General features: G+C 48.9%; 1 protein-coding gene across 2 annotated transcripts; it reads right to left on the bottom strand.

The window, feature by feature from the left end:
- Positions 1-623: 623 nt before the first annotated feature.
- Positions 624-12,420, bottom strand: Snrpd3 (small nuclear ribonucleoprotein D3 polypeptide). Of its 2 annotated transcripts, XM_045132862.1 has the most exons (5): positions 12,282-12,364; positions 11,839-11,972; positions 9,514-9,655; positions 2,868-3,060; positions 624-819 (listed from the first exon to the last, which is right to left on the bottom strand). In XM_045132862.1, the coding sequence occupies exons 3-5, from the start codon at positions 9,637-9,639 to the stop codon at positions 758-760; spliced, it is 381 nt and encodes a 126-aa protein (XP_044988797.1). In that variant the 5' UTR covers positions 9,640-9,655; positions 11,839-11,972; positions 12,282-12,364; the 3' UTR covers positions 624-757. The 2 variants fall into 2 exon arrangements, with proteins under 2 accessions (XP_044988797.1, XP_004670990.1); XM_004670933.2 differs by lacking the exon at positions 11,839-11,972 and having other exon boundaries at positions 12,282-12,420.
- Positions 12,421-12,498: the final 78 nt, after the last annotated feature.

Raw genomic sequence — 12,498 nt, 5'->3', positions numbered from 1 at the left:
AGAGTGAGAACCTAACTCGAAAAACCAAAAAAAAAAAAAAAAAAAAATTATTTAAGAGGGAGGGATAGAATGGGTGTGCTAGGGCCTCTAGCCACTGCAAAGTAACTCTAAATGCATGTGCCACCAAGTGCATCTGGCTTTATGTGGGTACTGGGGAATTGAACCTGCATCCATAGGCTTCGCAGGCAAGCCCCTTAACCACTAAGCCATCTCTCTAGCTCACAAGTTGTTTTTTTTTGTTTGTTTTTTTTAAAGAACACTGTTCCCAAATCCTGAGCCCCTAGAATTACCAGACCATAGAGGGCAGAGTGAGACATTTTCCTAGGCCAGGATGCCGTGTCACGGAAGTGGAGATGCCATCTTTCCACTAAGGGCTCACGTCCAAAGACCAACTACCCAGTCGTTGGAGCTTCTCTGGGCGGAGCCAGCAGCTGGTCCCAACAGCAGCTCGCATTCCTATCAATAACTGCTATTCAAAGTATTGGCACTCTCCCAGCAGATCTCCTCAGGTGTCAAATTTTAACCTGCTGCCAAAGCAAACTCCAAAATGAACACATGGTCCTTATTTTTCCCAAAAAGAAAAAATAAAAATAAAAAAAAAATAAAAACACCAAGCAAAGAAAAAAAAAAAAACACCAAAAAGATTTATTTAGATTAACAGTTTCTTTGAGAAATGGCAAAAAAAAAAAAAATCTAGGACACACAGTTACCCACCCACCCCCAACAAACTAAGATCATCTAAAAGGAGGAGGGAAAATTATCTCCTTTTCTGGAAGATGTTTCCACGCCCCATTCCACGTCCTCTTCCTCTGGCGGCCACTGCAAGGGAAGAAGAGACAGGACCATGAGACCAGTGTGTCAGAGAGGGCTTGTGGCAAGGGACAGCTGGAGCCCTACAAGGGCACCAGGTCCAACGGCAGTCACTGTGACCCGGGCAGAGAGTGAGGAACAGTCTGAGGATCAGACTAGCTGGATTCCCAGGGCTGGTCCAGGGCAGGGGAACACTACTCCAGATGCCTGCAATTCATTTTTCAAACTCTCAAACACATTGCTAGCATTTGTTAACTCTGGACAAGGGCGTCATTCTTTGAATGTCTCTGACTGGAAGAAATGGTTACTAGCAAAACCAAACCAGGTGTGGTGGTGCACACCTTTTAAGCCCAGCACCATGAGTTTAAGGCCAGCCTGGAACTATAGAGTTCCAGGCAAGCTTGGGCTTGAGCGAGACTCTCCCTTGAAAGAAAACAGAACAAATGAGCAAGCCCACATCCGTGCTGTCCACACAGAGCACAAGAGGAGTGTGGCTCTAATATTAGGGGCTAGTGCAATCCTGGAGGAGGAAGAGGAGGCGGAGGGCTGTCCCTTGAGAACCTACCCACCTGCGAAGAGAATGTCAGCTAGGGGTCGGGAGCAGCCCAGGGGGCTCAGCAGCCACCAGCGGGTCTGGGCAAACCCAGCGCCAGGCACCTTGTAATGCACGGCCAACTGCTGGCTTTGGCTGGAGGGAATGGTGCAGCTTCGCAACAACTGTGAGTGCAGCACGTTCCGAGGCGAGGTGTTCTCATCAGCCCCGCAGCCGCCCCCACCCCACCTTTTTTTGAGGGCATTTTAAAGGACTACACTACAACTTTAAACTCACATATAAAGTGGGCAAAAAACACAGCTAAAGGCACTGATGGAGGATCCAGGGCTTTCTCTGCAGTTTCTCAGGATTATGCTTGCCTTCTCGTGTAACAGTGTGGCAGATCCTTTCAGGGGCCCAAATATCTGTGATCCAAACCCAAATGGGGCTAACCTCTAAGAGCAGCTGGCCTGAGTCACTGCAGGCAGGAGAGTCCTACTGCCAGTGTGTGCCAGGGGGATTTAGTGTCAAATTTAAGAAAGTTTAAAACTCCAGCTCCTGTTAGTGGGTGAAGGGCTCAAAGGTGCTTGTTTCTTATCTGGACACTCAGTGGGCGTGCACACACCACCCCACCTCTCTAGTGTTAGGGAACATAGTCCTTCAGGCACGACAGGCCTGTGACTTGCCATCAGAGCAGTGTGACTACCTGTAGGAGACTCTCACCATTCTACAGCCACCCACTCCCTCCTCACGTGGCCTGCCCCATCCTGTCCTAGCGCTCAGGGTCTGGTGGAGGGTTACTACTAAGGAGTTGGGAGGATAGTCGAAGGGGAGGGGACCAGCAGCTCCAGAGAAGGAGCTTTCATGAGTCACCCATGTTGGGGTAGGCTCTTCCGGGAAGAAGCTACAATAACCATCATATGCCTGTGTAAGTAAACCAACAAATGCATGGGTTCACCAAGCTGGACTGGGGGGAGATCACCAGCAGAGGAATGTTGCCCCAATGCTTCAGGAGTCACTCCATCCATACAGGGGTGCCTGCTCAGCTAACTAGTCATTGGCAGACCCCCTCCCCACCCCAAGGCCTCTTGCGTAGGATTTTTGGAAAGGACCTTCTAGGATTTCAATATAAAAGCCTGCTTCATTTAAGAGGGAACCCTTTTTTCTTTCGTGTTAAGGTCTTGCCATGTAGCTCAGGCTGGACTCCCAACTTAGTACAATCTTGCCCCAACTCCAAAGTGCTGAGCTTACAGTGTGAGCCACCATGCCTCATTTCAGATACACACATTATTTCTAAGGAGCCACTCTGGATTCTGCACTAAGACCTGTCACTGGGATCAGGTGAGGCAAAATAGCAGCTTAAGGACACTGTAACATCTGAGAACTTCTTCAGTCTAGGGCACAGCAGCGCAGGATGTATGGAGACAGCCAAGTTCAGTTTCCCCTGTCCCAGAGCAACAAGAAGGCTCCTTCCTAAAAGACCAGACAACCGAAACTCTGAAAACAGTACGGGAAGGCCACCTACCTTGGGCCTTCAGGATAGCAGCTTTTCCACGGCCAGCCCCCGAGCCTTGGTTTTTATTTTTCATGCTCTTTAACATGGGCGCGTTTTTCAACATGTCAGGTAAAATCAGAAAGCGGATCTTGCTTCCTCGGATGTACACTTGCTCCAGCTGTGCCACTCGGCCGTCTCTGTACGTGACTGTGATGTTGGACATCTGGGAGGAATCACCAGCTTGTCAGCAAGGGTCAAGAGCAGAGAAGCCTGGACTAGAGAGAGTCCAGAAACTAAAACCCAATACTGACCACGGCAAAGGGCGTGCACCAGGGGCTGCGTGTATGCAGGTAGCTATGAGCTTTCCCACTTTTACAGGTGAAAAACAAAACACAACACCCAGGTGTGGTGTGCACACCTTTCTACCAATATTTGGGAGGCAGAGGTAGGAGGATCACTGTGAGTTTGAGGCCAGCCTGGGCTAGAGGGAGACCCTACCTCAAAAAACAAAGGGGAAAAAAAAACCCCAGATCAAACAGCTGGACTGCGGGAGCTTCTCTGCTGGGACCAGCCAACTGGGTGCAGACCTCTAGCTGTACCGCTCTGCTTCCTGGGCCAGCACATGAGCCCGGTGGTTACAGACCCACCGGAAGTGCTTGAGCTGCACATCCAGACCGCACCCTCTCAGGCACCAACCTGGCACTCGGAAGGTCACACACAGACACCAGATACAGTTCTGAATCCCCCAGCGTACATCTAGGAAGCAAATCACTAGGGGCCGAGAAGCGGAGGTGCAGCGCCTGCAATGCTGCGGTGCAAGGCAAGAGCTTGCAGTCAGGAGGGCTGCCCGAGCAGGCACCTGGAGCATGCGGGCTGGCGCAGCCCAACTGTAATGACTTCACTGAGCTCCCTCCCCAGTCCCTACCCTAGTTAGTTTAACCACAGCCTATATTTAGCTCTATAGGAGATATGTTGAAGCTTTCAGGGTTTATTAAAAAGAGCAATGTGGTGGACAACAAGGCCACAATTTTGTCCACAATTTTCATTTTTCCCCCCCAAGGTAGGGTCTCACTCTAGCCCAGGCTGACCTGAAATTCACTCTTTAGTCTCAGGGTGGCCTTGAACTCACTATGATCCTCCTACCACTGCTCCCAAGTGCAAGGATTAAAGGTGTGCGTCACCACGCTCAGCTCTGTTTTTGTCTTTTTGAGGTAGGGTCTTGGTTTAGCCCAAACTGATCTGGAATTCATTATGTAGTAGTTCTTTTTTTTTTCTTTCAAATATATTTTATTATTTATTTATTTGAGAAAGAGAGAGGGAGAATGGGCACACCAGGGCCTTTAGCCACTGCAAACGAACTCCAGATGCATGTACCCCCTTGTGCATTTGGCTTATGTGGGTCCTGGGAAATCAAACCAAGGTCCTTTGGCTTTGTAGACAAGCACCTCAACTGTTAAGCCATCTCTCCAGCTCATTTTTTTCAGTTTATTTATTTACTTTAGAGAGATAGAAGCAGATAGAAAATGGGCATGCCACTGCAAACAAACTCCAGATGCATTTGCCACTTTGTGCATCTGGCTTACATGTTACATGGGTCCTGGGGAGTCAAAACTGGGTCTTTTGACTTTACAGGGAGGCTCCTTAACCACCAAGGCATCTCTCCAGCCCTCACTGTGTAGTTCAGGGTGACCTTGAACTCAGCGATCTTCCTACCTCTGACCAGCCCAAGTGCTGGGATTAAAGGTGCATACCACCACACCTCCACTACACCAGGCTGAACTGTTTTTTAGTTCAAATCACTGTATCAAAGGACAAAACCTCTTCCACGCTGACATTTGCTGAATGCACTTCCAGAAAGAATATACTAATTTACCCTTCTACTGACAACACAGCAAGGACTCTATCAAGCATTAATTTTACCTCCAACTTTGGAGACTCTTACAGGTTAATAACTTGCATATGTAATTAGTAATAACACCATTATTTTTGAATATTAAATGTCCACTTAGATTTTTTTCCCCTCTGCGAATCATCTGTTTTATGAGTTGGGTGTGCACGCACACACATGTGGCGACCAAAGCTAACCCCAGGTGTCATTCCTCAGGAGCGCTGTCTCTTTCTGGTCTGGAGCTTATCAATTACGCTAGAGTGGCCAGCCAGCGAGTCCCAGGGGTCCGTCTCTATCACCATGTTACCTTTTAACTGCTGGGACAAACGCCTGACCAGAGGCAGCTGATGGGAGGAAAGGGTTTACTCAGGCTTACAGACTCCACAGGAAGCTTCATCTTGGTGGAGAAAGTTGGCTCACACCATACATCCATAGCAGAGACAACCAACATCAGTAAACACAACAGCCAGAGCTCAAGCTGGTTCTCTACACACCTACTGGGCTGGACCCAAGATCCACGGCCAGTGACACACCTGTTGTCTGCTGAAGACGAAGCAGGGCTGTTGTGTAGGCAGGGTCTCACTCTAACCCAGACCAACCTGGGATTCACTATGTAGTCTTCAGCTGACCTCAAACTCATGGTGACCTTCATACCTCTACCTTCTGAGTGCTGGGATTAAAAGTGTGTGCCACATACCCAGCTACTGAAGACTGAGTAGAAAGCCTCATCAAAAATACCTGAGCCTATGGGGGACATGCATTTGCATTCAAACTACTGCACTCTTTCTCCCCAGTGCTGGGATTCTAAACTTTCTAAACCTTGCCCATTAAAAAAAAAGTTTTTGTTTATTTTTATTTATTTATTTGAGAGTGACAAGAGAGAGAATGGGCACACCAGGGCCTCCAGCCACTGCAAACGAACTCCAGATACATGCACCACCTTGTGCATCTGGCTAACATGGGTTCTAGGGAATTGAGCTGGGGAAATAAGAACCGGGGTCCTTAGGCTTCACAGGCAAGTGCTTAACTGCTAAGCCATCTCTCCAGCCCCTGCCCTTCGTGCCTGTATCACCAACACTACTGACTGAGCTATCTCTTCAGCCTGTTTGTGGCTGTGTGGTGTATGCACAGGTGTGTGCAGATGCACGTGCCCAGACCAAAGTATCAGGTAACCTCCTCTATCGTTCTACTTCCGTAGGACAATCCTCACTCACCGTGCAACTCCTCTCCTTTCAGACTTGGCCCTTCTGTCCCCGCCCTCCTCTCCTCAGTTCTGGGATCATAGGCATGTGCCGATATGCCCAGCTTTTTACATGGATGCTGGGACTGAATTCAGGTCCTCACACTTGCATAGCAAGTGCTATGACTCACTGAGACAGCTCCCAACTTTTAATTGGGATTAAAAAAAATAAGTGTGTGGAAAAAAAAATATATGATGTCTTAAGTGTTTGAATTCTTACCACACTTGGACCAGAAGGCTCCAAGCATTCAGGGACCGCTGAGTAAACTTTACACTAGAATCCTAATATAATCTTCAGCCATAAAAGTTTCCCTTAAAAGGCTACATAAACATGATCTTATACCATAAAATAAAAATTATGAAGCTGGGCAGGCACGGAATTGCAAACTTGTAATCACAGCACTTGGGAGGTAGAAACAGGAAGGTTTGGGGCCAACCTTGGCTTGACAGAGTCTGCTTCAAAACCAAAACAAATTATATTCTTGCTATCTAAAATGATCACCAGGGATGGAGAGATGGCTTAGTGGTTAAGCACTTGCCTGTGAAGCCTAAGGACCCCGGTTCGAGGCTTGATTCCCCAGAATCACGTTAACCAGATGCACAAGGGGCCGTACACATCTGGAGTTCATTTGCAGTGGCTGGAGGCCCTGGCACGCCCATTCTCTTCCCTCTCTCTGCCTCTTTCTCTGCCTGCTTGTTGTTCACAAATAAGTAAAAATAAACAAAAAAATTTTTAAAATAAACACCAGACACTTGTCACTTTTTGTTGAGGGGGGGGATTTCCAAAGTAGGGTCTCACTCTAGCCCAGGCTGACCTGGAATTTACTAAGTAGTCTCAGGGTGGCCTTGAACTCACAACGATCCTCCTACCTCTGTCCCCCTTCCCTGAATGCTGGGATTAAAGGTGTGTACCACTATATCAGGCTAAAAACATTCTTTTTAAAAAAATATTTTATTTACTTGAAAGAGAGGCAGAGACATAATCAGTGTGTCAGGGCTTCTAGCCACTGCAAACTAACTCCAGACACATGCACCACCTTGTGCATCTGGCTTATATGAATTTTGGGAACTGAACCTGGGTCCTTTGGCTTTGCAGGCAAGCGCCTTAACGGCTAGGTCATCTCTGCAGCCCCCATACCACTTTCAAATGGTAACAAACAACAGAACAAGGGACACTGTAGCCGGCTGTGTTAGAGACCATCAACTCCCGTGGCTCTGTGGTATGCTGCTTGTCCAGCACGCACAAGGCCTGACTTCCATCCCAGCATCGCAAAAGGAAACCTTAAGAAACCCAAAGAGGCAGGCTGCTTTTGGTGGTGTGGTTAGTGTGTATGTGTGCAGATGTGAGTCCTACAGACGCCCAAACTGTCAGGTGTCCTCCTCTACCGTGCTTCTGTGTTCTCACTGAACTGGGAGCTGCTCTCCCCGACACATGAGGCTAGCTAAGCAGCACTCTCCTCTGTTCCCTGACCCCCAGCACTGGGTTATAGACATGTGGTCATGCCCGACTGATGCATAGGTGTTGGGGCTTGAACTTGAGCTGCCTTCTAAATGATGGGATTAAAGGCATGCACCACCATACCTGGCTAAGTCTTTCGTTCTACTCACCAAGGTAAAACGGCATAAAACAGATAAAGATGCCTTAAGGCAGAAGACTAGAGCTGTGAAAGGGATACTTCATAAAAACAGTACTAAGGCCAGATCCTTGTCAGGACAAAGGCAGCTGCACCTCTGTGGGGATCCTGCTGAACCAAACAGTACAGGACTTCAGAGTCTACCCTGCTGGGCAGGGCAACATGAACAGGTAATCCTAGCACTGAGGAGAAGTCAAGAGGATCAAGAGTTTGAAGCCAGTTTGGGCTACACAGCAGGACCCTGTCTCAAAAGCACCCTCCGAATGGCTAAGGGGTACAGTTCAGCAGTAGAACACTTATTTATCATACACAAGGCACTGGGTTCCACCCTGGTAACCATGCACATGCACCAGTGCTAGTGGGTGCACGCACCCCCCCCATCCATCTCTACAAGACTGATGCTGAGGAGATGACCCTGAATCACTAGATGTCTGCTTCCCAGTATACCAGTCCAGCCAGACACCACACATGAATGAATGGTGCCTGCAAAGGGAACCTGAATGCCTGACCCTCAGTGTAATCTGGGATAGGGTAGCTCACTCCATCTGGAATGTTCACACAGGCACTGTTAACTGAACTCTTGTAATCACAAGGGCCTGAGCTGAATGCTACACCCACATACACACATAAGTCATATGATCTTATAATAACCCTAGGTGCGGACATTATACCTGGGAAGTCTTGGGAGGAAGTCTTATTTAGTTCCCCTCAGGAGACAAAAGGCTGTAAGGACTGTATGGGGCTGCCACTGTAGAGATCTACTACAGCACTCACCCGACAGGCTTCCAGCCAGTGACTGATCAAAGCAAGAACACTCAAGGCAAGCCATTTCCACCTCATGCTAGACGCCTCACAGGAGCTCTGCCTGGCAAGAGCGTCCTCATAACAAAGTGCAGCATGAAGCTCTTCCAGTTCAGCCACCTTCCCTGCCCCAATGGACACTCTCCTGCTGATTTCTGCTCCCTTGCTCTGGTATCCTTTATTTGTTGTTTTGTTTTTTTCTTTCTCTCTCTGAGGTAGGGTCTTACTCTAGCCCAAGTAGACCTGGATGTCACTTTGTAGTCCTAGGCTGGAACTCACCTCTGCCTCCAGAGTGCTGGGATTAACAGCATGTGCCACCACACCCAGCCTGTTATCCTTTATCGCCACTTCCCCAATAATTCTCTTGCACAGCCCATTCTGTCTTTGCATCCTTACTTCAGGGGACCCAAGTTGTTAACGCCATCTCTACTTTACACAGGAGGAAACCTAGGTGATTAAGATGCCCAAAGTTGCTGTGTGACGCATGCCTTTAATCCCAGCACTCCAGAGGTAGAGGTAAGAGGATTGCCATGAGTTCGAGGCCACCTTGAGATTACACAGTGGATTCCAGGCCAGCCTGAGTTGGAGTGAGACTCTTACCTCAAAAAAAAAGGGGGGGGCTTAAAGTTGAGGCGGGCAATTCAAAGCTCAAGCTCTTTGCAGACGGTTTGAAAAAAGACCACAAACACTTTGTATGTGTACACACAAGGCAAGGTACTGCTATAAGGCACTGCATCAGGAAGCTATGCCATCACTTATTCCAGTGACATACAGTTGAATCTTTCTCCTTACTTTCTTTGTTTGAGGTAAGGTCTCACTCTAGCCCAGGCTGACCTGCAATTCACTATGTAGTCTCAGGGCAGCTCAAACCTGATCCTCCTACCTCTGCCTCCCAAGTGCTGGGAGCCCTTTCTCCTTACTTTATGGACGACATTATCACCAACCCTGATTATCTTACAAGATCGTTCACACACAAACACCATGAGAGCCAGTCAACAGCCCAGCACGTATTAGGCACCCAGCAAATGTTACTGGGTAAGAATAAATTCATCAGGAAGGTCAACTGCCACCCTTCTGGCTGCCTCCCGCAACCTGGGGCGCAGAGCAGGTTACCTGGCAGTTCATGTTGTCCTCCGCTTCAATGAGCTTCCCCCGGTATACCTCACCAGTGTTCGTCTCACACGTCACTATGTGGCCCTCAGCCTCGTGCAGGACTTTAATTGGCACTCCAATAGACATCTTGGCGGGACAAGTTCTACAGTAAGAGAACAGGAGAAGTCATCTTTCGGGACCTACAAAGGCCTGACACTCCACAAATGTCGTGAAGATGCTAAAGCTACATTTTCTTGTGCTTTTAAACATTTTTAAAAAATTTATTTGCAAGCTGGGTGTGGTGGTGCACATTTTTAATCCCAGCACTCAGGAGGCAGGGGTAGGAGGATCACCGTGAGTTCAAGGCCACCCTGAGCTAGAGTGAGACCCTACCTTGAAAAACAAAAATTATTTGCAAGCACAGAGAGAGAGATGAGAGAGAATGGGCACACCAGGGTCTTTAACTGCTGCAAATGAATTCCAGATGCATGCACCACTTTGTGCATCTGGCTTTACGTGGGTACTGGGTAATCAAACCAGGGTTGTTAGCCTTTTCAGGTAAGTGCCTTAATGACTAAGCCACCTCCAATCCTAAAGCCACATTTTTTAAATTTTTATTTGCAGGGAGAGGGAGAGACGGAGGGAGAATGGGTGCACCAGGGCTTCTAGTCACTGCCAACAAACTCCAGACACACGAGCCCCTATTGTGCATCTGACTTATGGGGGTACTGGGGAATTGAACCTGGGTCCTTTAGCTTCACAGGCAAGTGCCTTAACCGCTTAGACATCTCTCCAGCCCCTAAAGCCACATTTTCTATGCAAAGTGAGCTTGGTGCTTGGAGGACACTTGCAAGATATGACAAGGGGAGGAATGGTGAGTTGGACAGGGAAAGCTAATGGGAATGAAGAGGGCCTCTCTTCTCTCTACCATGTTATGGTGTATACTGTGGTAGAGGAAATCTGGAATGTATGTGCACAATATATTTGCAAAACACAGTTGTGGGTGACTCCATTTTGAGACCTGATGTGCCATAGGCAATGTTCATATGTGGCGGTTTAAAGATGCTAAGTCAGGCGTGGTGGCACACTCCCTTAATCTCAGCAGAGGCAGGAGGATCACCTTGAGTTGGAAGCCAACCTTCACCATTTAGGAGTTCCAGGTCAGGCTAGACTGTAATGAGATTCCACCTCAAAACAACAAAGCGGGGTGTGGTGATGCACACCTTTAGTAGGTAGGAACATCACCTTGAATTGGAGCCCACCCTGAGACTACATAGTGAATTCCAAGTCAGCCTGAGCTAGAGCAAAACCTTACCTTAAAAAAACAAAAAACAAGCCGGGTGTGGTGGCGTGCGCCTTTAATCCCAGCACTCGGGAGGCAGAGGTAGGAGGATCGCCATGAGTTTGAGGCCACCCTGAGACTAGAGTTAATTCCAGGTCAGCCTGGACCAGAGTGAGACCCTACCTCAAAACAACAACAACAAAAACCACAAAGTGGCTACATAATGGATAGTACAGACCAAGGCACTCAGACAATCTAGAAGGCTGTACCTTTAAATTTAGCCTTCTCACTCTCTGCCAAGGTTAAAGAAGAAGGTATCAAAAGCACTCACAAAATGTTAATGTGCTTATAAACAGGAAATGTTCATTATGAAAAAAAAAAACAATCTGGGTAAACGCTCCAGTAGTTCTCACTAGAACCATGCAGAAGGCAAGAGACGGCTTAAGGTTTAAGGTGCTTGCCCGCAAAGCTTAAGGGCACAGGTTCGATTCCCCAGTACTCACATTAAGCCAGATGCACAAGGTGGTACATGCATCTGAAGTTCCTTTACAGTGACTGGAGGCCCTGGTGCACCCATTCTCTCTCAAAATAACTAAATAGAAATTTTCTTTTTAATGAGAGCCACGCAGAGGGCTTGATTTTGAGACACGCAAGGACTCCAGCTTGGAGTACATCCCATGTGTTCAAGAACACAGTGGGGGGCTGGAGAGATGGCTTAGTAGTTAAAGCGTTTGCTTGCGAAGCCTAAGGACCCAGGTTTGATTCTCCAGATCCTACATAAGCCAGATGCACATGGTGGCGCATGAATCTGGAGGTTTCATTTGCAGTAGCTAGAGGCCCTGGCACGCCCAGTCTCTAATAAATAAGTAAAAAATAAATCTTAAAAAAATAGTAATTTAAAGCCGGGCATAGTAGCACACGCCTTTAATCCCAGCAAGGTTAAGAGGATCGCCTTGAGTTCGAGGCCACCCTGAGGCCACATAGTGAATTCCTGGTCAGCCCGAGCTAGAGTTGAGACCCTACCTTGGAAAAGAATAAAAAAAAATAAACAAACAAGAACACACCGTGGGGGAGTCGCTGCAGGGTTACAGGCAAGGACCCCAATGAGCAGCTAGCACCGTTCGTACACTTTCAAAGCAGCGCATCCCCCATCACGGCCTCTGCAGCGGCGACGAGAAGCACGGGAGGACCGGCGTCGCTGTGAAAGGGGGCGGGAGACCGAGGGGCTCGGGACGAAGGACTGCGGCGAGGACAGGACTCGCCAGAGGTACCTTTCCAGATCATCCCCTGCGTTGTTTCCAAAACAAACAACCAACCCGCTGCCCCGGAGAGGTACACAAGGCGCAACCCGTCCGCTTTTGGGTGGAAAGTAAGGCCTCTTCCCAGTGCCAGGGCGGCGACGCGTCACGGGTGGCCGTCGCTTCCCGCTCTTCCCTCTCAAGTCCCGCCGGGGACCCTGGGCAGCGCTCCTTCCCCCCTCGGCCTCCCATCCTCACCCTCTCCTTACCAAACTGTGCGGACTCCCTCCTCCTCTCCGGTTCCGCCGCAAACGCCGCGCCCGCGAAGGTTAAGCAAAGGGAATGGCGGGGCCCGCGCTCCGCTCCCACAACACCACGCGCTCCCACAATGCCGCGCGCAGGTCCGCTTCCTTTTCCTCTCCCCCCCCCCCCCCACCCCGGAGCGCAGAGCGCGGTCTGACTGACGCTCGCGCCTCACTGCGCCGG

The sequence above is a fragment of the Jaculus jaculus genome, chromosome 13 (genome assembly GCF_020740685.1).
Source record: "Jaculus jaculus isolate mJacJac1 chromosome 13, mJacJac1.mat.Y.cur, whole genome shotgun sequence".
Lineage (NCBI taxonomy): Eukaryota > Metazoa > Chordata > Mammalia > Rodentia > Dipodidae > Jaculus > Jaculus jaculus.
The sequence above is the reverse complement of the archived record's forward strand: the minus strand, read 5'-3'. Positions and strand labels throughout refer to the sequence as shown.

Bases quoted from the DNA above. Each gene is read 5' to 3' on its own strand.
- Snrpd3 (XM_004670933.2), bottom strand. From the start codon at position 9,639: ATGTCTATTGGAGTGCCAATTAAAGTCCTGCACGAGGCTGAGGGCCAC. The intron at 3,061-9,513 runs GTAACCTGCTCT...GATTCCTCCCAG, and splicing joins AGGACAACATGAACTGCCAG to ATGTCCAACATCACAGTCAC. The intron at 820-2,867 runs GTAGGTGGCCTT...CTTCCCTTGCAG, and splicing joins TGCTATCCTGAAGGCCCAAG to TGGCCGCCAGAGGAAGAGGA.